Source organism: Vicugna pacos, unplaced genomic scaffold (assembly GCF_048564905.1).
Source record: "Vicugna pacos unplaced genomic scaffold, VicPac4 scaffold_19, whole genome shotgun sequence".
NCBI lineage: Eukaryota > Metazoa > Chordata > Mammalia > Artiodactyla > Camelidae > Vicugna > Vicugna pacos.
The window spans coordinates 54,682,618-54,707,178 of record NW_027328740.1 but is presented as its reverse complement, the minus strand read 5'-3'; the positions used below and the strand labels follow the sequence as shown (position 1 = coordinate 54,707,178).

Sequence of the window (24,561 nt, the reverse complement as noted above, 5' to 3'; positions counted from 1 at the left end):
GATTGCTACAAGACTGGGTTCTTCTGGGTCTTTTTCCTTCTCCATGTGATATAAGACAATGTACATTGTCTGTACAGTGTGGTTGTCAGACTTGTAAAAGGGCAGCTCAGGGCTCCAAGAGGGAAGAGGAAAAAGCTATCAGGTATCTTAAGTCTCATCCCATCATAACATCAGATTGAAGTCCGGGATCTCAAGCTCTAAATCCTCACTGCTTCTACACATTGAAGAAAACAATCAACAAGATGAAAAAGTAACCTATGGGATAGGAGAAAATATTTGCAAATCATATGTTTCTTAGTAAGTTAATATTTAAAATACATAAAGAACTACAACTAAATAACTTCAAAAATAAATAATAAAAGTGGGCAAAGAACTTGAATAGATATTTTTTAAACAAATAGGTACTTTTCATACAAATGGCCAATATGGACATGAGAAGTTGCTCAACATCACTCATCAACAGGGAAATGAAAATCAAAATTAAACTGAGGTATCATCTTACACTCATTAGGATGGCTATATGAGATACATAGCATACAACAAATTTTGGTGAGGGTATAGTGAAAGTGAAACCCCACTATACTTCTGTGTGAATATAGATTTGTTCGGCAACTATGCAGAACAAAATGGAGCTTTTCAAAAACATTAAAATAAAAATAACATATGGTTCAACAGTCTCATGTCTGTAAATTTATCTAACAATATGAAAACAGGAATCTGCCAAGTTATCTCTACTCTCAAGTTTACTGCAGCATTATTTATAATGAGTAAGACATGGAAACAACCAAAATGTCCACTAATGAATGGATAAAGAAAACACTATATATACCTTTATATATATATATATATACATATATATACACATGTACATCCATTTTTGTCAAAAAAAGTATATCTTAATTCAAAAACTAGTTTTCTGTTTTGTTTTGTTTTGTTTTTCTGGGTGGAGACATAAGGGAGACACTAATAATGGCTATAGATATTTATGAAATATTTGTAGAAAGGGAGATTTGATAAAGGAATTTTGTGCCTCTTCAGGCTGAAATTAGATTAAATTCAATAAGGTGATTGGATTATTAAATTAAAAGTAGGCTGGTACAGTTGCTAGATTTGGTTCCTCTCTGTTGAGAGATTAAATTGACTTAAATCCTGCTTTTGAATAACAGATTTTGTGAACTTCCTTTCCTCTGAGTGGTCTGCATTTGCTTTTGAAATCTTTTGTCACTTTTATTGAGTGAATACATATTCACAGTGACCTATGATCCTATTTGACTAAGTGTTTTGAAACTTTCAGATGTTGTTGACAAACTTTCTGTCAAAATCTAATTAAAGTTCTTTTGACTTTCAGTTACTTTGTGATGCTTCAGAAGGCAATTCTGACTGGTGTGAGGTGATACCTTATTGCAGTTTTGATTTGCATTTCTTTGATAAGTAGCGATATTGAGCATTTTTCATGTGCCTCTTGGCCATTTGTACTTCTTCACTGGAGAACTGCTTGTTTAGGTCTTCTGCCCATTTTTGAATTTTTTTTTATTAAATGGTATGAGCTATTTACATATTCTGAAAATTAAGCCTTTGACAGTCGCATAATCTGCAAATATTTTCTCTCATTCCATAGGTTGTCATTTTGTTTTGCTCATGGTTTCTTTTGCTGTGCAAAAGCTTATAAATGTATAAGTCCCATTTGTTTATTTTTGCTCTTATTTCTATTGTCTGGGTAGACTGGCCTAGGAGAACATTGCTAAGATTTATGTCAGAGTATGTTTTGCCTATGTTTTCTTTTAGGAAATTTTTCATGTCTTATGTTTAAGTCTTTAAGCCATTTTGATTTTAGTTTTGTGTATGGTGTGAGGGAGTGTTCTAACTTCATTGATTTACATGCTGCTATCTAGTTTTCCCAACACAACTTGCTAAAGAGACTGTCTTCTCCATTGTATATTCTTGTCTCCTTTGTCAAAGATTAATTGACCATAGGTCTGTGGGTTTATTTCTGGACTCTCTATTCTGTCCCATTGATCCATAGGTTGGTTTTTCTGCCAATATCATGCTGTTTTGATTATTGTGTCTCTGTAGTATTTTCTGGAGTCTGGTAAAGTTATTCCAGCTTCATTCTTTCTCTTCAATATTGCTTTGTCAATTCTGGGTCTTTCGTGATTCCATATAAATTTTAGGATTGTTTGTTCCAGTTTCGTGAAAAATGCCCTGGGTAATTTGATAGGGATTGCATTAAATCTGTAGATTGCCTTGGACAGTATGGCCATTTTAATGATATTGATTTTTCCAATCCAAGAGCATGGGATACCTTTCCATTTTTTTAAGTCAACTTTAATTTCCTTAATCTATGTTTTGTATTTCTCCTCTTATAAGTCTTTCACCTCCTTGGTCAGATTTATTCCTAAATAAATTGATTGAATACAATTTTAAAAGGAATTGTTTCTTTACTTTCTTTTCCTGCTAATTCATTGTTTGTGTGAAGAAATACAATTCATTATTGTATGTTAATCTTGCATCCTGCTGCATTGCCAAATTATTTTATCAGGTCTCGTAGTTTTTATGTGTAGCCTTTAGAGTTTTCTTTATATAGTATCATATCATCCACATGTAGTGATAATTTTATCTCTTCTCTTCCAATTTGAATTCCTTTTATTTCTTTCTCTTGCCTGATTGCTGTGACTAGGACTTCCAAGTCTATGTTGAATAGAAGTGCTGAGAGTGGGCATCCTTGTCTTGCTTCAGATTTTAGTGAGAAGTCTTTCAGTTTTTCACCATTAAGTATGCTGGCTGTAGGTTTGTTATAAATAGCTTTTATTATATTGAAATATGGTCCCTCTATACCCACTTTGGTAAGCTTTTTTTTAATCATAAATGGATGTTGAATTTTATCAAATGCTTTTTCTACATCTATTGAGATGAGATGATCATGTGTCTTTTGTCCTTTCTTTTGCAGATATAGTGTATCACATTGATTTGTGTATATGAAAGGATTTTTTTAAAGGAGGATGCATTCTTGTGTACACTGCACACCTAATAATTTTGTAATGAGGTTTGTTTTTACTATGGATGGTTGCCATGTCTTTCTTCCATGTGTGTTGGCTGTTATTCCTTTGATTGTAGATGTGGGCAGTGTTGTGGTGACCAGAACATTCCCTGCTTATTGAGTGGGGACTCCTTTTTGTTCTGTGGTTCTCATGGCTCTGACAGAGACCAGATCTTTCCCCCTTTTGGTGGAATGGAGGCTTCCAGACCTGTTTCTGAGCTGTGGTGCATAGCTCGCAGGGTTGGAGTGCTTTAAGTACTCTTTGTTTACACTGCCTTTGTCCCTGCTTTGGCGATGGGAATGTCAGTGCTCTGCTCTAGTGTCCCCCAGGTTCTCTGCTGTCAGTGCTACAAGTGCAGTTTTGCTGACCTCTGGATGGCACACCTGGATCATGGTGCACTGTTAGGTCAGCACCATCTCCAGCACCTTACTAGTCTGAGTCCTGCACTGGTAGTGCCCCCAGCCCTCAGTGACTTCATGTTAGTGCTACTGTGTCAGTGCTGCCCCCAGCACCAAACATCACCCCTACACTCACCCCACTGCACAACCCCTGCTCTCTCATTCCAGCAATCCTCAGGTTGGGCCACTGGGTCAATGCTGTCCCAATTGCCACATCTGCAGATGTAGGTGGGCTCACAGTAAATGGCCACACCAGCCTTTTCCCCAATGGTGTGCCAGAACTCCACTCTTTGCCCATTTGTCTTAGAGGCTTGGGTCCACAAAGGCACCTGCAGAGAAAAGGGGTCCCCTCTGCCTGGGGTTGTAAACAAATCTCAGTCCTGTCTATGAAGCTGAGGAGCCCCTGGGTACAGATTCAAGTTTCAATCCCACCTTAGCCTGGGAGTGGCACACCAGTGAATACAGTGGCCTGGGATGAGCCCTGCCTCTCTTCTCCCAAGAACATGCCAGTGATGCTGCTGCAGGTCTGCGGAGACAAAGCTATGACCCAGCTGCATTGCACCCGGCTTCTCCCCAAAATGTACACCAGTAGTGTTACTTGCTTTTTTTCTTCTTTTGTTTTTAATGGGTGACAAACACTATTCTGTTCTGTATACCCTCCAGGCCACAGCACCTGAGGCTGCCTCTGCACAGGCTGCCTCTGTGCAGTCAGCCCCACTCCTCTGTCTCAGGCAGCCTGTCCCAGCCCACACCTGCCAGCTGGCATTGAGGGTTGGGGGTCACAGGGACCCTTTGTGCCAGTTTCACTTAGTTCTGTTGACCAAGGGCTGCTGTGCACAGATTCAAGCCTCAGAGGTTACCCCTGTGTCCCTGCCGACCTCTCCATTGGAGATGGGGAGTCCCTGCATAAGAGCGCTTTTTCTCCTTTGCTGATTTCTCCTCATGGGACAGGTTGTGCACTAATTTCTTGGTTCTTCTTTTTTTTATCCTGCCAGACTTGTGACAAATTTTGTCTTTTGAAATAGGCGATGTTCTGTCAAAGTTCAGCAGGTGTTCTGAGTAAATGGGTGGGTTCCTGGATGTCTCTCTTGGAGCATTCATGAGAGAAGGTTAGCTAAGAGCATCCTTCTGCTCTGCTATCTTGTCTACTCCCTAAGCTAAGCTACTTTTACATTTATATCCATTCAATACTATTTATTAAGCACCTACTAGGTGACCAGCAATGTTCTACCCTAGCATGAACAAATAAACATAACCCCTGACCTCACAGGGATTACCACCTTGTGGGGAAAACAGAGAAAATGAAAGCAGCAAATAACTTAGGTTAGTTTGTGATTGTTGATATTCAGGATAAAACCAGATGAAGAGAAAAACTGAGGGGAGCTAGAGGAAGTCATCAGGAAAGATTCATCTAAGAAGGTGGAATTTCAACTGAAAGTGGAAAAAATGAGATTTGGACAAGCAAGTGAAAACTCTGGAAAAGAGCAGTCCAGCAGTAAGCTGCATAAGAAAAACAAAATCTAGAACTGAGAAATGCTTGAATTATTGAAAAAGCAGGTTAAAAAGGAGAGAGACAGAGACAGATAAATGTACTGGAGATGTGGGTAGTAACATGATCTTAACCTGACTCACATGATTAAAACCTGTCATTGGCTGCTGTCTCCTCAAAGGATTGGAATAAATTGGGATGGGGAGAGTAACATCTCATTGTCCTTCAGAAAAGATTGGTTCTAGCATATAAGTTAATGACTACACAAGGTTCCTTGCTACATCCACAGTTTTCTTGTGGCATTTTTCACCTCCGTGTTCCTCAAGGTGTAGATCAAGGGATTTAACATAGGTGCAACAATGGTAAAGGACACAGCCATTGCTTTGTCTATGAGGTAGGTGACCACAGGTCTCATGTACAAGAAAATGCATGGCACAAAGAACAAGACAACCACCATGAGGTGGGAATCACAGGTGGAAAGAGCTTTTTGCTATCCTTCAGAGCTGCAGGTCTTTAGGGAGCAAAGGATGACCACATAGGAGGTGATGAGGATAAGGAAGATGGCCACACACATCACCCCACTGTTGAGGATGACTAAGAGGCCCAGGATGTGGGTGTCCATGCAGGCCAGTTTCAACAATGGAAACAAATCGCACATAAAGTGGTCTATGACATTGGGGCCACAGAAGGGTATTTGATACATGAAGAGAAGCTGTATAACTGTTTGGAAAAATCCCCCCAGCCAGGCCCCTCTCAGCAACAGGCAACACACCCAAGGCCTCATGATGGTCATGTAGTGCAGTGGCTTACAGATGACCACATAGTGGTCATAGGCCATGACAATGAGAAGGATGATCCCTTCTCCACCAAGGAAATGATCTGCAAAAAGCTGGGTCATGCAACCTTTGAGGGAGATGGTAGTACTCTCAGAGAGGGAGTCCACAATCATCTTGGGGGCAATGACAGAAGAGAAGGTGGCATCCATGTGGGACAAGGAGGTAAGGAAAAAATACAGAGGTGATCTCAGACTCTGATCTGTGACCATGGTTACCACAATGAGGAGGTTTCCCAAGATGGTGGACACATACATGATTAGAAACACAGCAGAGAGTATTTTCCTCAGCTCTGGATTCTTTGTAATGCCCAAAAGGATGAATTCAGTCACGTTGTTGGGATTCTCCATTTACTGTGGACTGATATAAACTTATCAGTCTGAGCTGGAAAATCTACAAAGAATGTTATTTTTAATTAGGTATAACTGAAAGTTTTGGACATTGTTTTGCTCTGTCTCATACCCTCATATCCTATCTTTTCACTTGGACATCAATTCAGCAACCAGCTGATAAAAATTATAACCTGAGAACAGCTTGATCCTACTAATCAATCCAAAATCTTCTATCTCCAGTGTGTATCTAGCTATCCTTCCTGACACTTGTTGCTTGAGACACTTAGAAACACATTCTTCATCACTCTGGTATGAATAATGAATATATCTCAAGGAAATCCTAGATCTTTAGTATTAGGAGCCAGTGGATAAATGACAAGCAACTTACTACAATCTTACATTCACTATCTTTCCTTCCTGGGTTTCACTCTCCCCCATTCACCACCTCCCCTCTGTTTTCCAAAATGAACCACCTACACTAAAGCCCTTTTCTCAGACACTGTCCTTCAGGAACCCCAAGCTAACGATTTGACCTTAATTATCACTAGACACACCTAATAACCAAGAACTTGGAAAAATTCATCTCAATACATTTATTTATATCATATAATTATCAATCACCTAAAATATGCTAATTGAAGATCTTACAAGACAGATAGGTCATAGTCTAAGGACTCTTCACTTATTAAGAACTATATTCTTTTCATCTATATTTCTTCCCCTCAAATTGGAATATTATTGTTACTGTGAATATTCAATCAATCCCTACTCTGTACCAAGCACTGGAATACTCTATGAGACAGTTTCTTCATTTTAGAGATGACACTGAGTCAAAAAGTCATGAAGAAAATGAAACCACATTCCCACAGCTAGTAAATATTGAAGCCAAGTTCAAGTCCAACTTTTTCTGAATCAAAATCAACACCAATAGCAAGTGATATTGCTCCTTTTATGATGAGTGCTTGGTGTGGAATAGATATTGATCATTTAATAACTTCAATATCACAACATTCCACTGAGATAAATATATGTTTCCTGTGCTTATTTCATTCAATAATTATGTAATAAAATTCAGAGAAATCTAATGATAATTCTACAATAAAGACCATGTTTTATTTATAAATATAATCCAATCCTGAAACTACAAGTTATAACCTTTAACTAAGTTTTCAAGATTCTAATTATTTTCCAGATATGCAGAATTAAAAAAAAATTAAATCTCTTTCTCTGCTCCAGGAAGACTGAGATCCAACTTGTCCAACATTATCCTTGCAGATAAGCTTGAATCAGTGTCAATCATTTATTCCATTTTGTGTGTGTGTGTGTAGAGCCACACCCAGATGAAACAAAGGATTCTAAATAATAATGAAAAAAGCAATAAAACATGACTCATTTATTTTGACTCCCTATGTACCAGCAAGTTTCTTGGTCTGCTATTTGCATTATTACATCTTTTTATTACACATGGGATGGGTACTATCATAAGCTTTACCTTGAGGATGAGGACATTAAAGCTCAGATATATTATGCTTCTCTTCTGAAATATGTGGAGATTACAAATCCAGGTAATCTCATTTTGAATCACAAATTCTAAGTGTTACACTATACCAATGAATAGTGAACAATAGCCTCAACTTGCTAAATACAAGTGTTATTAAAGTCAAATGATGTGGTAGAAGAACTGGTTCAGTAGCAAAATTCTCTTTGCTTGGGATACTTAAGCAGAGGCTGTCTGTCTCTTGATGAGAATGTAGTTGAGATCATAGCTTTAAATGGGGATGTAAACTACAGGTTCTCTAAGAGACTTCTAAACACTCAAAGACCCATTCTTAGACTCATTTCTCTTATTAAACAAAGGATATATTTTCCAGGACACTTTGCAAACCTGGAGTTTAAATTAACTCCAACCTCTCCCATATCTAGCCCAAGAAAATAAAAAAAAAGAAAAAAGTTAATAGCCCTATGTGAAGAAAAATGACATATTCTTGAAAAGTCAGGGTATATTCAAAGACAATTTTCATATCAGTTTTAACTCCTTATGTGGATGCTTAGGGATAGCTAATTGATTCTCTATCCACAAAATTTTGAATGGTGTACTGTGTGCATACCAATTATATAATTAAATTTATATAAATCCATGAAATTGAATTGATCTAAAGAAAATTTCACTGAGCCATGGCACCCAAGCAAACTGGTGCTAGCCTATGTCTCCAGAACCAAGTACAGTTTTCAGAGCCTGGCTGCCATTCCTCTGACAGTGAGGCCCAGAATCCCATTTTGCATCTTCCATCTTTACCATTTTTATCCCTAGACATGTTTTAGCCAAAACCAAGAGCTGGACCATACCTGGACTCCCAGGTGAGTGTTGAATCACTGCCTTCAAATCCTTTTTGTGATGTTGTCTGTTTCCTTCCAGTGTTCCTGTGAAATGCCATTGCTCAAAAGACTGCTCATATAAAGAAGTGAGGAATTACATTTCATCAATTGTCTAATTATTACCTAGACTGTATATATTTCTGTTTCATAGCATGTCTATTAATGCAAAAGATTCAAGGCAATGCCTTCTCCATAAAGAGGGAGACAAGACTGCATGAGCAGTCCTGAAACAATGCATGTACAAAATAAGTTCAAGAAGGGAAAATATTAGTATGATCTACAAACTTCAAAAAAGATGAAGTGAGCTAATCCTTGACACGAGCATTGAGAATATTAGAAATTTGTAAATTTAGAAACTGAACAAGAAGGACAACTGTACAAAAAAGGCATGAAGAAAGAAGGGGAAACATGGTGTAGAGTCAAAATTCAGGGACTTTTGACATCAGAAAACCTGGGTTTCATTATGGACCTTCCAGGGGTATAATTAACCAGAAGTTATTTATTCCCCTAAATCTCAGTTGCTTTTCAGAGTTTTGTTATTAAACATTAAGTTCCTAGAATTATAGCTTAAATTTTAATATTCAACCTTATAAACAGTAAAATGTAATAAGAATGTGAACTTTTATTAGTTTAAATGTTTATTAAGTAGTACAATGGCCTGGCACATTTTGCGTGTCTCATAAAACTTAGTCCCATTCCCCCCTATTAATCCCAGGTATGAAGTGTCTTGAGTAGATGCACCCGGCCAGACTGGAGTTCAGTTAGGGATGGGTAGTAAGAGCTATAATCCTAAAGAAATCTGTGTAAATTTTTGAATTTTCACATTAGAGTTACTTCTTTGTTCTGAGTGCCTCACTTTTATTCTCTGTAAAATGAAAAAAAAAGACACCTATTGTGCAATTTTGTTGTAAAGATTAAATGATTTTCTAAACATAAAAAGCTTATACCAGCTTCCTTATTTCTCTTCCCAGCAAGAGGAGAATGCTACAGCCCACAAACTATTTTAAAACAGATCCCTTGCCTATGGACCATGTGTTTACATATGTTTACATTAAATGCTCCATGGTCAGCAGGGTATCAGTCCAGTGACTCCTCCACACTTGGCAACATACAGGTTTTTAAACTGACTTTTTAAAAGAAAATTCTTCCAAACTTGTTTTCTAAAACAAAATTTTAACAAAAAGTAGAATAGATCAAATAAAAATAATGTATTTTTATAAAAATTTAAAGTAAATTTAAAATGGACCCAAGGAATATAGTTTATATAGGTAGATAGAGTGACAGAAATTTAAAGTCCAAGAACCTCTCCCAACCATAAGTACTCATTCTCATTTCCCTCTATTAACAACTTAGTAAATGTTCCTTAGAGGTACATTAGTATGTAGGTATATACACAGTCATGTATGTGTTATACTCTATGTAAAAGTACATATTATATACTAATGCATTTGAAATTCTAGTTGCACTTTGTATGGGCACTATTTGTCAGTACTTATGATATTTCTTTCATTTTAATGCTACATATCATTCTATTTTATGGTTATCATATGATTCCTTTAACAAGTTCATGCTTGCTCAAAATTTATTCTAATAGTTTGCCTTATACACAGGGTTACAATGAACATAACTTACAGAAATCACTACTTGCTTGTTTGAATATTTCTGATGGAGAAATCTATGTCATCACCAAACAAAACAAATATGCATAGATTTAAATTTGGTAGATCCTGTAATACTGCTCTCAACATCCTGAAGTGTCTTTCATTCCCATAAATTGTGTATTAAAGAGTAATTTTCCCCACAGCCTTACAGACACTAAATATTATCAACATTGAATATATTTTTTTAAAAAATGAGGTAAAAATTTAAATCATTTTAATTTACATTCATTTAATCATTCATTCATAGAATTTCACTTTGAGATAAAAAATGAATGTTAGCCTCCAGAAAAAGCTAAATTAAATGCAATGCAATATCTATATAGAGATATATAATCTATACACATATCTACGTGTCTAACTCAAACTAACAGCAATAATATATTATTTAGCATATCTTATGTACTAGAAATTCTGCTAATATTTTATACATGTTATCTCATTTAATCTTCACAATTAGCTATGAAGAGACATACAGTATGGCTGAGATAAAGCAAAATAATTAATGTGCTTAAGAATATACAGTTAGCAAGTAATAAATACTGGATTTGAATCCAAGGAGACAACTTTAAAGTTGATTGTGTTTCTTGTGTCTAAATTTCTTATGGAGCTAGATGATTTATTCAGTAAAATCCTGGATAGCAGGAGGGTGACAGCAGTGTATTTAGGGAGTGTCCCTGTGTTGTCATTTTTAAGGAGCATTAGGACCTTGTGCTGCTCACAAGACCTGTACCCTGAGCATGTGCATCACCAAGACTGTCTCTAGTGCAAGGCTTTGCAGGCTTATTTCTGTCAGTTAGTCTTCCTATCTCACTGTGCTTTCCTTAAAAGAAGAGTGGACATGGAATTATCTACAGTAGAACTTTCCCTGGACAAAAATTAATATGCATTTGTAGATATAAAAATTAATTCTGTCTTGGAATGCTTCCAAAGGGAACAAGCTTAATTCCTGAACAATCTAATGCATCACCCATAGCACTGACTTACATGTATATACATATATGCATGCACATATATATTTAGTTCAATGTATTAGTTCCATTAAATAATTATGATGAATATATACTAACAAAAACAGAAGGAAAAATACCACATAAAGCCTTTCCAAAACTGATTAGTGAAAGAATAAATTTAAAGGAAGTTGGTACCAGAGGAACACAGAAATATATACAATATATGTATTTATTATATATATATTACTTATATAATTCATACACAGAGAAAATTGCTGAAAAAAATGGGAAACATAAAATCTGTCTTGAAGTGTCCTATACATCCCAGCTACATCTGTTCCTCTGTTTCCTAACATATCATCTCTGAAACATAAACTCTTATTTACTAATCTCATAATCTGGATAGAGTCCAAAAGGTAAACACTTAAGTTTCCATAATGCCAACCAAGAGGAATGTAAATTAAGCTAAAAACTATCAATAGCTCAAAGCTCTCCATCTTGAGGCTAAAATTTGTTTATACAGAAAAACAGGTGATCTACTAGCACATGTAAAATATAATTGTGCATGAATACAAGGGATTCAATTATTTCACTGATTTCAAAATAGTACTTCAAATTAATAATATCATGTTTAATACTCAAAACATTTCTAAAATCACCTCCACAACTCAGTCTGATGTGGTCTCTGTGACCTCTAAAACCAGCCACTAGGTGGTCCCTGTAAGTAGGAGGCAGAGATTGTACAAGTAAATTTTCTAGAATCAAGTCAGGGTAACCAAAGGCCTCACCTCAACAAGGATGTACTCATACAAATTTTTATGTACAAAAAAGGTTGATTTATGATACATTAGCATTTCAACTTAGCAATTCCAAGCACGGAGGTGAGTAAATCAGGACTTACACTGGAAACAAATCATCCAAATACTTAGTGGGAAGTTATTTTGACAGAACCAGGATTTCTATTTTTGAAGAATTTTCAAATGACAGAGGATTTCAACATGTGCACACTTGCATCATTTCAACTGCATCCCTCTGAGGCTGTCTCTGCTGACTGAGGCACTAATCATCATACCAGTGAATATCCATCCGTCCCTGTGATGATCCACTTCTCCCAGGGGCAGAGCTTCACTGTAGCCATGCCAATCCAATGCTATACCAGCTCAAAGCCAGATCATGGTATTAACAGTTCACTTATTTTTTCCACAACTGAACTCTCTTTTTCAATAGAAGCATGGCCACACATTGATCCCTCTCCCTGTATTAACAAATGAAAAAGTCAGTAGGACTTGTTTTTGGCCACCTAGCTGGTACCAGAACTGAATTTTTCTGTCACCCAATCTTGTGCTGTCTACATCTCTCAAGGCTATTATTAAAATTTTGTCACATCTAACTGCAGGACAGTTGCCATAATAAAGGATTTTAAAATGTTTCTTAGCCAGAAAAATAACTAAATTTTTTATCACTGCATAAGAATTAGTATTATCAAATGGTTTGTTTTCAACTTAGAAATATTTGGGGTTATAGCCTTCATTCATTTCTACCTTTAAAAGTAAAAGTACCAATACCGTACACTTAATAATACCCTTCATAGATTACAACTGGGTCATTAATATATTTGACCGTACACTCTGGGAAGTCCCTGGAGAAGGAAGACTCTTCCAGTTTTACTGAATATGATCCTCACAGGTGACTGGCCAACTTCTTTGTTTAGATTGCCCTTACTAAGATTCTAAAGTTACCCCATATGCTAATGTAATTATTCAGACAAGGTTCAAGGCAATATTCCTCAACTGTTTTTTCACTATTGCCCCACAAAGGTGGGTTTTTTTTGGCATTTAGACCCTTAGTCACTTCACCATCTAAAATAGTAATGCTACAAAAGTACAACTTATTTTTATGATTTATTTATATCTGTGTATTATATATAAATACATATACAGTAAAAAAATATTCATACCCCCCCAATTTTTACCTACTTGGGAGAAATAGTACTCCCATCAAATGCATGTTTTAAATAACAAACATTTAAAAAAACAGAAGGCTTTAATGTGCTTATTTAAATTTTGACCAAACTTAAATTCTGTGGTTCTTCAACTACACAAATCTATACCCAAGGCTTCTCAATTATCAAATCCATTACTAGGAAAATTATATTTTTGCTTTTTCTTTTTTTGTTTACCTGATTATTACCCATCTATTCCCTACTGGAATTTACTTTCCACACAAAATACAACCCTGTTTGTATAATTTCACCTTGTATACCCAGCTCTTACAATTATCTTCCATTATAGGCACTGAACAGTATTTTTTGGTTCAATAAGTCAAAATTTCCTAAGCTGAACTGACCATGGAGCCATTTTCCCAGTAATAAATGATAACAGAATGGGACAACAAGGGGAAAAGCACAAGGGAAATAGCACCTATTCAGCTCTTGAAGGTGCTACCCTCAGTCCCAAATAGAGGATCAGTCTCTTCAATGATTTAGTGGCTCACTTTCCTCCAAATATCTCTTTCACCCAAGTGTCACTTCCTTTGAAATTCAACCATTTGTATTTCACTTCTTGAGCCTGTTACATCCCACTTTTCATGATGCCCATGAAGGGTAGTATATCTGCACAAATGAGATCATTACATGGCTTTTGGCTGACATGAGAGAAATCAAGAGAGTGCAAGTAGCCTGTTAAATGGAAGTCGACATGTAGCTAAAGAGAAGAAACCCCCTCACCCAGCCCCCATAAACATAAATAAATAAGGGAAGAACACCCAACAGCAATCTTCACAATGTGGCCAAGATCAGATCCAAGCTTTGGTGTTTTTACATCATGATACTGTTGTGGGTGAATACGTTCTTCCCTTGCACAGGAAAGAATTCAAGAGCAAGGCATGGCAAAGTGAAAGCAAGTTTACTTAGAGAGATACACACTCCACAGAGAGTGGGGTCTGTCTCATTCTGAAGGGAAAACAGCTTAGGAGTTATTCACTCCATAGGCAGAATCTGGGCCATCTCAGAAAGGTGAGAGGGAGAGAAGATGAAGGGTATGGGGTGTTTAGTTTAAAGTGAAAGTAGGTACACACTCCTTAGACAGAATTTGGGCTGGGTCAGAAGGCAAGAGACACAGAGACCACGAGGTGCAGAGTTGTTAGGTTTCATGGACTCGGTATTTACATATGCTAATAAAAAGGAGGATTACTCCAACTACTTTGGGGAAGGGGTGACGATTTCCAGGACACACCCCCCACCCACTTTTTGACCTTTTATGGTCGGCCTAAAAGTTGTCATGGTGCCTGTGGGCATGCCATGAAGCTCAAGGTCTACTGGAAGTTGAATCTTCCACCATCTTCATTCTAACCAGTTTGTCCCATCTTCAACTGCTGTGTCATTCCTTCAGTGGTTTTGCCTTGCACCCTTTCCTCCCACTTCAATATCAAGGAATAACATGAAGTAGGAAGAGTGAGGAAACAAATTCTGAAAGATGATATTGTTACTTATCTTCATTGAGTCTTATTTACTTCTTGTATGAAATGGAGTAAAAACCTCGCTAATGATACCTTTGCTATATTAAGAAAATTAAAGCACATAAAGAACCTATCAAAATGTATGCCTCATGGATGTCCTTCAACAATAATTAGCTCATTCCCCTCAACTAATGACTAATATTTTCACTAAATTAAAAGTCCAGATTAAACCAAAGTACCCTGATACAACATATCCAAACAATATTCATCTCATTAGTTTCAGAAGAAACTTACTTACTCCCTTCTAGGTTTTTTCTTTAAAGAATTGGAAATAATCAGATAGCAGTTTGTCCTCAGGGGAGATTTTTGATGGTGAGTGTAAAGAAACACCTTAACAGGGCTTAAACTTACTCACAAATTAGCAAGAGTTAAACAACTGAGAACTCCAGAAAGTCTTACATTTTGTCCTTCAGTTCTTATATCTTCCAAGTTTGCTTTTGACAATGTATAATTTTGCATCAGTAATCTTCTCAGCCACCTTGCTCCCCTTCAGTGAGCCCTTGTTATAGCCTCTAAGACACAATCATTGGCCTTAGTTTCCCTCTTCAAATCCTCTGTTTGGTCCTAGAATAAAAATGACTGTTACTCAATACTTTACCTATCCTTACACCTGGATTACTCTCATCTCCTACCTAAGAGTCATAAGACAAAATGAACTACATGTCATTTAGTCTAGCTTCTGTTGAAATGGTTAGTTCACACCAGCAATTGTAAACATGATCATTTTATAGATGAAATGATGATTATATCATTTTCCAGGCTTAGATTTTGGAGAAAATGTTCTGTTTCTTATGAATTTGAGACAGCCATGCACATTTTAGTAAACACAGTTGCCCCAGTACCATGCTCGGGCTTTATTGTATTGTCAAATTATGGAAAGAAGTAGCTCCATTTGACTAGCAAGTTTGTGAAGGTACATTTGTGACAAATAACATGAGTTAGAGAGTTGCAATTAGAGAAAGTTTAATTTATAAAGAGTTATGTAATAATACAGAATGATCTAATATTCTCCACATGTATAGAGGAGAGTTGCAGGTATTCCTCACCTTCCAAAAGTTCACTTGAGCCACTTTGCTTTTTATGAAGGCCAACATAAGGACTTGTTTCCACTGACTGAAAGAAATCAGTAGGGGTTGTTTGCTTTAAAACTTTTTTGTTACCATATTAATGTTAATCTTTTGTAAAAGTGAAGTGACATAACTCAAAATTTCAAAAAGAGGAAAAACTTGTAGTGCTGAAATGAATACCTACAAATGAGACAAGGCTACAACAAGTTCGACAACATCTTCTGGATGGTCAAAGTGAATCATTAAGACTTTTAATATACATATAACTTTTCTTATCTATAAACAGAAACATACCAGAGACAATTGTGATTCATTGAAAGTAAGACTGAGTTTTAAAGACCTAACTGGAATTTTGTAGCTAAAACCTTTGAAACGAAGGTGCATTTCAGTGTAATAGTTTCTGGCACACTTTATAGGGTAAGCATGTGTGATGTGATGCAAGTAATTAGTAAAATTCTCTTGGCTTCAATTTGCTTCTCTGTAAAACGGGGACCCTAATAATGGAATTACCAGTTTAGTGCATGGATGAATCAACTGAAGTGAAGATATCTGATAGATAATAAGGTGTTCATTTAGTGTAAAATTATGTATCAGACCTATAGACTAATAGCTTTGAAGCCAAAATATATACCTTTATGTTTAATTGGATGAAAGTAAGTTTACACTTTTTGTTTCACATGGCTCCTGAAGTCTTAATATCACAAAAGTAAACATTTTTTATAGTCAAGAAAAATTGTGAGCCATAAGGATGCTTAAGAATTTAAAACCAAATTAATAGTAATCTGTAATTTCTCATTTATTTGTTGTGCTATGAAAAGATAGAAAGGAGAGAGAGATTTTGAATTATTCTTTCCTCCTTTTGTGAGGTCTCCCTTTTTGCTTTTGGTAAATGCATAGTGTAAGGGGAAAAAATCAGCAGTGACTCATTCAAACAACTGTCTCTTCCCCATATACCTATCTAAGAATTTCTATCCCTTACTTACTTTTCCAAGAATAGGCAAAAACAAGAGTTCTGAGATGAAGGTGCTATGGAAAAGCCAATTTCATCCAACAAACATATATGAAAAATTTGGCAAAGTAGCAGTAAGACTCTGGAGTAAAACATACTCTACAATCAAACTAGCAGTTTACTGTTGTTTTCACCATTGGTTATTCTGAAGCTATGAATATGAACATTAAAACTTTGGTAAAGTGCATTACAAGTCATCAAAATGCCTAATGAATGTCTAGTCAAAATAAAATACTCAACAAAAGTTAGTCTCTGAGCCATTTTTTTCTGTCAGTGACTGCAAAATTTCTTAATTTTTTCACAATTTACAACATGTATAACCCTCATGTGTATATAAATCATGATTTTCTTAGCATCATGAACAGCCTAAGTTACTCTCCTCTTCAACAAATTCCTCATGACATTTTTCACCTCAATGTTTCTACTGTGTAAATGATAGGATTTAACATAGGAGTGAATATTGCAAAGAACATAGTCACCAAATTGTCCACAGGATAGGTGGCGACAGGATGTGTGTAGGTGAATATACAAGGGACAAAAAAAAGTATCATAACTGTAAAATGGGAGCCACATGTTGAGAGGGCGTTGTGCCATCCTTCAGAACCATGGGGTTTCAGAGAGCTCAGGATGACTATGTAGGAGATCAGTAGCATGAAAAAAATGAGTAAGCGCATGCCCCCACTGTTAGCAGCCACTACCACCCCAAGCCTGTAGGTGTCGCTGCAGGCAAGTTTCAACAGTGAGAAGAAATCACACCTGAAGTGGTCAATGACACTGGGACAACAGAAGATCAAGTCAAATGCAAAAACAAACTGCACAGTGGCATGTAGGATCCCCCCAAGCCAGGCCACCACCACCACCAGGAACTGGCAGAGCCACTGTTGCATGATGATCATGTACTGAAGAGGCTTGCAGATGGCCATGTAACGGTCATAGGCCATGACAACCAGGATGATGATCTCTGATCCTCCTAGGAAATGTTCCACAAAAATCTGAGTCATGCAGCCACCCCAGGAGATGGTTCCCCTCTGGTACAGTAGATCAATGAGCATTTTAGGAGTTGTGACAGAGCTGAAGAGGGCATCAATGCAGGACAAGTAGGTGAGAAAGAAGTACATGGGAGCTGAAAGTGCAAGGTTGAGGGAGATGGTAATGACCATGAGCATGTTGGCCAACATGGTAAATAAGAAAATGAGCAAAAAGACAATAAACAGTATTTTCTGCAAGTGTGGATTCTGCATGATTCCCAAGAGAACAAACTCAGTCACATTGTTGGAAGGCATGAGGAGATCCATTCAGCAATTTACACCTTCCTGGGGACTGAATTATCTTAAAGAATAAGGAATGATATTTATTAATCATGAAATAATTGTGATCTGAAATTTTTGGTAAAAAAAAAACAGTCACTGTACCTGTGGATCATGTCCCTGACACTCCTGCCTCAGTGGTTGTTTCAGTTCTCTCTTGCTTCCTCCATGATGTTTCCATCTCTTCAGACACCTCGTACCTGTCACCTGTAAAACATCTATAGGGCAACATTTGGTCAGTAATTTACTGAGAAAATCCTAGGCTGTCTACACAGTATCTGGATTCTCTTTCTTGTTCCAGCTCCATGGGAAATGACTAGCCTCACTGTAGCTCAGACTGACCTGTCACAGTTCATGTCTCCCCCTTATCAGAATCATAAATTCCGCTACCTTCATTTGTCAGCCCGTGTCTCCATCATTCTGGAGTTGTAAATCTACTATCCTCCCGTGTATCACAGTCCCTCACCTCACTTACAGCCAATCAGAAGGCTGTTCCCCTACTTCTTTGTGTTCACAACCCCTTCCCCAATAAAAGAATCTGCACATTCCTCCTGGAGGACATGCAGGCACCTCTTGCCTGTGTGACCCACTGCTGCCTATAGGAACATAACTATTAAACCTTTTCCTTGCTCTTAAACATCTCCCTTTCTGGTAGATTCTTCTTTTCAACTCACATCACTGGCCCCACCAACTATCTCCCAATAACTACTACTCAAACTATACTTCCAGAAATTGTTCTAATTAATACTCAGTACTTTATTGGTGGTAATTAGAAGTTTCAAACTGGATAATGAACATTTTTTCAATCCCATAAATGTAATTCTATGACTATAATTATCATCTCTTTTTAAAAGTCTTCATGAGTAAGCAAACTGACAGTCTTTGTAAATGGGCAATTTGGAAAATCTCCCAGTCTGTGAAAGGCCATGAATTTGAGAAGGCACATAGCTAAAGAGATGGGTGTTTTGGGGTGCCTTTTGTCAGTCCTCACTGTTCCTCATGCTAATAGTGTATTTTGATGTTTTCTTCCGTCATGCATACTATGCAAATCTGTCTCATTTCCACTCAGGCAGGACCTCATACTAGGGAGAAATAAGGGAGATTAGACTAAGACACAGGTATAACCAACTGGAAAGCATAAGCTAAAATCACTTTTGGTACATTGAGGTGTTTCTTTAATTTATACAAGAATCCTCAAGCCTTATGGATTGGAAGAGACTTCTGATGTCATCTAGGGTCACCTGAGACCTGGAGGCTGGAGTCACCAAAGTATCAAGAAGGTGCCTCAGGACCCCTATGTCTACAGCTTGATCATGCTATCCACGGATCAAATCTTGGTGATCTTGTCCTTGACAAGAGTCACCCCTACTGAAACTGGAGAGAGTCTGAGTTGCTGTGATTCTTGGCCACCTCTTTCCAAGGAACCAAGAGCAGACTCTCTGAGCTCTTCTGATTATAATTGACTCTGAGGAAGTTTTCTGAACAGGAATAAGTTCATAAAGTCACTGGTAGAAACATGAATATTATTTTATATGTTCTGTTTCTTGGTCTTTGAGAGTATTGAATCTGTCACCTTTTACCTTCCTATGGACATCAGGCCATCAATATTACTACTATTCCTTAATAGTTAAGGCTTTAGTGGAGACACACAAAGGAAAGAGTATCTTGGAAGAAACTTATCAAATAGATAACATTTATTTATTCCACAGTTTTTTAAGTTCAGTTCAAGTTATAAGAGAACAGATGGGAATATACATCTGAAGTTAGGGCTCTTTGGGTTTCATTGTTCATATACCCCTTGTGCTCAAATAACATCCAGGATCACCTAGTCCCAGTGTTTCCAAATCTAAGATCTTAGATGCACCATTGCCTGTTTAAAAATTTCCAGAGGAGATTGTTAAAGATACTGATTTTTTATACCCTTTAACACTGGCCGACTGAATCAGAAACTCTTCGAATAGATGCCGTTATTGGTTCAAAAATCTCTCATGATGACTTCAATGATCAGATAAATTTGAGAAGCTAATCACCTCTTTAAGTTCAGCAAAGAGAAGTTCATAGAGATCCAGTGAGTACATGTCCAAGTTGGGGACAATACACACTGATCCCTGTGGTCTGGGGCAATGGTTTCTTAACTATATCTTCTAGTCCAGATGTCTTGCTGCCTTTTGATCTTTCTTACCTTTTATTCTGTGAGTGCTCCAACATCAGAGATTACTTTTTAAAGCACTAATGATACATAGTCCTTGACATAATATGTTTGTGCTGCACACACACACCCCACAACTGTAAACACATACCCAGGTATGGGAAATAACTTGAATAATCATACTTGTAAAACAATGAATGAAACAATAGCAGAGAGATAGTCAGTGATGTGTCTTTTGCTGTGGAAAAATAAAGCTCAGGTTGGGTGAAGTGAAGGATTGTGTCATCAGGGCGAGTTTCAGTTTGTTACTGAATTCAAGCCCATACTCCTTGCTGTATGACAAACCAATAGATTGAGAGATGAGTTGTTGGGTCATGGAATAGTGGCTTTATTTGTAAATTCAGCAGATTGAGAAGATAGTGGACTAGTATCCCAAAGAACCATCTTATCAAAGTTGTACTAAAAAAGGGGTGGGTGTGGCTGGTTGTTGCAGACTTCTTGGTGCTGGAATCCTTTGTTCTTCCAGCTGTCCTGGTAGGTCCAGTCACAATCTTCCTATGAACATCCAGTAAGACAAATGTTTGCAACTTATTTCTATATGAATGGAAAAGTATTATACCTTTAAAGACCAGAGCCTTGAGAATGGGCTATCCTCTGTATTTCAGGGTATTGGCAACAGTCTCTTACAAAAGGTGTGGAGCCAGCTTGCCTAAGCACAGGGAACTGAGCACAAAAGTTAGAGCTAAAGTAATAGATTCAATATGAAATAGGATTTGTTCTCCTCTGTTACAACTTCACTTAAGAAATGCATGTTTATTTCTCCAGAGTAAATGTGGATCCACAGCTGGAAATCAGGTTATGTTAGCTGAGCAGTGGTAAATGGCTCACTATTTTCAGTAAAGCTGGCTGGTTCAAATATTGACCCTGTTGATTGAGACACAATTGTGTATTCATCAAAGATGTCTTTGTTTTTTATTGAGTTTCTCCAGCTTTTCTTATAAGTGCTTTACATACATAAAGAGTGCTAGCTACAGATGGCAACTAAAGGTGAGAGTCGGTCAGCAGAAGCACATTAATGGAATGCTACAGTTAAAATGGGATACTAGAGGTATTTGTTTTTCCAATTTAGTTATCATTCTGGTAAAGAAAATGAGTCCTAGAAAAAGCAAGAACTTTTCCCCAAGCCCAGAGGATGAGAACAGGCCTTTTGTTTTCTAAGCCTGTGTTTCATCTCTTTGAGATTCTGCACATACCTTCCCTGTATCCCCATTCCAACCAGATGAGGCTGCTTTCACTGTTTTGGAGAACTTACATCAGGATGCCTTAGCTCAGATCCTTGCCACTGTTTCTGTATCCTTTCATTCATACAAACTACTTGTATCAAGTGCTCACAGTTCTAAACACCGTAAAACAGCCTTAGGTACTTCACAGTAGACTCTCATTCTTTAAAGAAAATGACAAAAAGGAAAAAGGGCAAGGAGGAAATTGTCATGCTAAGTATGATCATCCTGAAATTTGAGTTTAATAAGATTTCTTTGTCCTAGATATTTCAGAAAAATCATCTGATTATGAAGAATTAGAACAACGGTAATAATAATGATAAATCATAACATAATTCTGTAGAATGTTTTATTCTCTCATCTGTTCCTTAAAGGAAAAAAAAAACCTGTGAAGTTGTTATTGTTTTCACTGTGCAGAATGGAAAATTTAAGATCATCCACCTTAAATTTCTACTTCTGTTTAGCATTAGCCTCCCATAAAACCCTCCTGCTCCACAGTTTTTTCATTGCATTTTTTACTTTTGCATTTCTCAGTGTATAAATCAGGGGATTTAACATGGGGGTGATAATGGTGTAAAACACAGCCACCATCTTATCCTCTGAAAAGGTATTATCAGGGTGCATATACATGAAAGTACAGGGACCAAAAAAGTTGATGACCATGGCGAAGTGGGAGCCACAGGTAGAGAGAGCTTTGCACATGCCTTCAGCTGACTGCTTTCTCAGGGACACCAGGATGACAGTATAGGAGATTAACAAGATGACAGAGCTCCCCAGAGTGATGGTATCACTATTGGCTGTAACAACACCAACCACATATGTGTCAGTGCAGGCAAGTTTCAGCACAAGGTGAACATTGCAAAAGTAGTGATCAATCTCATTGGGTCCACAAAATGGTAGTTGAACTACCAGAGCCACTTGGATAATGGAGTGTGTGAACCCACCTATCCAGCACCCCAGCAACATTTTATTGCATCTGTCCCAGTCCATGATGGTCATATAGTGTAAAGGTTTACAGATAGCCACATAATGATCATAGGCCATCACAGTAAGGATGAAGATCTCAGTGCAACCAAAGAAATATCCCCCAAAGAGTTGCAACATGCACCCCATATAGGAGATAATTTTGCTCTTGGCTAATAGGTCAACAATCATCTTTGGAGCTGTGACTGAAGAATAACATATGTCCACAAAAGACAAGTAGTTGAGAAATAAATACATAGGAGACTTGAAAAGATGTCCCACGTAAACTGTCAATATGATGAGGAGGTTTCCCAGAAGAATGACAGTGTAGAAGAAAGAAAACACCACAAAACAAACTTCTTCAATCTCTGGATTCTGAGAAAGACCCCAGAAAACAAAGTCAGTTACATTGTTTATTTTTTCCATGGAATTCGTCTGGCAGGCAATGTTCCCAAAAGGCACTTAAATTACCTGGAAAAAAAAACATAAGAAGGACCAACAATATTTATTTCTAACTCAAAACAAATGAATAATTGGAATAGTTAAAAATAGAAAAATGTGTACTTACTACTAATTGGCATATATACCTAAAGAAATTGAAATGCACAAATTCTGATCATCTTATTTCAATATGATAGTCCATTCATTTACATTGAAGTCCAGAGAAACAAAACAAATCATTTAATTCACACATCTAGCCAAGAGTCTCACCTCCCTCATCTTCCATGAAGGTTCTTTCATCTGTTTCTAACAAATTGCTTTCTTCTAATCTGTCTAAGGCACGTAACCTAAATTTGAAACACCTTTTGAATTTGGGGATATGGTAACATTTATATTTTGAAAATGTTCATCTTATTTTTGATTTGGAAATGAACATAAGCTCACATTTCCCTTCTGAATACTGCCATGAGCACTCAGGTAGTTAAGACTGGGTGACCTTGCAGGTCTTCCTTCTTATTAAACTCTAATCTTTGTGTACATGAATTTTCAGTCCCCTATTTAATGTCAATCACTCATATTCAAGAGTATTGTGTTGTAATTTGACACAACATTGTAAAATGACTATTAATTAAAAAAGTTAAAAAATAAAAGAGTGGTGTGTTGTAGTAAAAAGAGAACCAAGATGATACAAATATGATTCTGAGATATTGGTGCTGTAACTCTAAGATAAATCATTTAGTTTCATGGAGTGTCTGTTATCCCATTTGCAAAATGAGAAAGTTTTAATTTCACTCTCATTTGTAATATTGACCATTATTTCTATTATGAAATTAAATCAACTCTTTCAGCTTGGAATAGCCATGAAACCCTGAAAAGGAGGCAGAGGCAAAAGAAGATAAAGTGATAGAAGAAACTGCTGGAGACACATCAAAACTTGTGTGATTTGAAAGGAAATGAAGGGAGATCTCAACTTAAACTCAGTGTTTGAGGATTCCCGAGGATTTGCTTTGTCTTGGTAATTTAAATATTTGTCTGTTAGCTAAAATAAATGAATAAATAAAAAGACAAAGAAAAAATGATTCTTCCCTTAATCTCACCACCACTTCATATTCAAATTTAATGGGTGACTCTTCAGTGGAGGGATTTCAGACACTCTAGTGAGGTCACTGAAATGAATGTGTGGAGAGGGGACTGTGGAATAGTTTTGATTAAAGGGGCTCACAAGTTATTCTTCAAATCAAGCCAAAGATGTAAATGACTCCTTTAGTTCTAGGGTTGCATAGGATGACACAGTGTCTTTGGTATCATCAGGAATTCTGTCCGCCTGAGGACACATCCCCCAGCGATCTCTCACGTTCAGCGCTTACAGTTCCTAATGGGCTCTGTGCTCTCAGCTGCCCTTTGCAGCAATGTGGTGCCTTGCATTCCCAGCTTTTGGGAAAATAGATCTGCATATTAGACTTGTTGGAGTGATTGTTACAGGTGTGCTTTCTCTTATACAGTATGAAATAATGATAATGATGCTGGTGGATGTAACCGGTGTTCCAGGTTCTTGTCCCATCCTAGAAAGAATTCTGAGACAAGATGTAGTAAAAAAGCACAGTGAGAATTTGTTACGGTAAGAGAGATTTTATCAAGGGGAGAGTGGGCAGGCTCAGGTGAGTGGCTGCCCCAAGTTTCTCTGGCAAGTTGGTTGCATAGAATGTAAAAATGAATGGGCAGAATATTCCGCCTTCATTAGGAATGAAAGGG

At 37.1% G+C, this 24,561-nt stretch overlaps 2 protein-coding genes and 1 pseudogene across 2 annotated transcripts; all 3 read right to left on the bottom strand.

The window, feature by feature from the left end:
• Positions 1-5,202: 5,202 nt before the first annotated feature.
• Positions 5,203-6,108, bottom strand: LOC140692955 (olfactory receptor 4C6-like; annotated as a pseudogene).
• Positions 6,109-17,076: 10,968 nt separating this feature from the next.
• LOC102527296 (olfactory receptor 4C46-like) lies at positions 17,077-17,964 on the bottom strand. Its single transcript, XM_015251940.3, has one exon. The coding sequence runs from the start codon at positions 17,962-17,964 to the stop codon at positions 17,077-17,079; it is 888 nt and encodes a 295-aa protein (XP_015107426.1).
• A 3,891-nt stretch (positions 17,965-21,855) lies between these two features.
• Positions 21,856-22,809, bottom strand: LOC140693446 (olfactory receptor 4S2-like). Its single transcript, XM_072957310.1, has one exon. It carries the CDS (start codon positions 22,792-22,794, stop codon positions 21,856-21,858), a length of 939 nt encoding a protein of 312 aa, XP_072813411.1. The 5' UTR covers positions 22,795-22,809.
• Between the last annotated feature and the right edge of the window lie 1,752 nt (positions 22,810-24,561).

Excerpts from the sequence above, each read along its gene's own strand:
- LOC102527296 (XM_015251940.3), bottom strand. The coding sequence starts at position 17,964 with ATGGATCTCCTCATGCCTTCCAACAATGTGACTGAGTTTGTTCTCTTG.
- LOC140693446 (XM_072957310.1), bottom strand. The coding sequence starts at position 22,794 with ATGGAAAAAATAAACAATGTAACTGACTTTGTTTTCTGGGGTCTTTCT.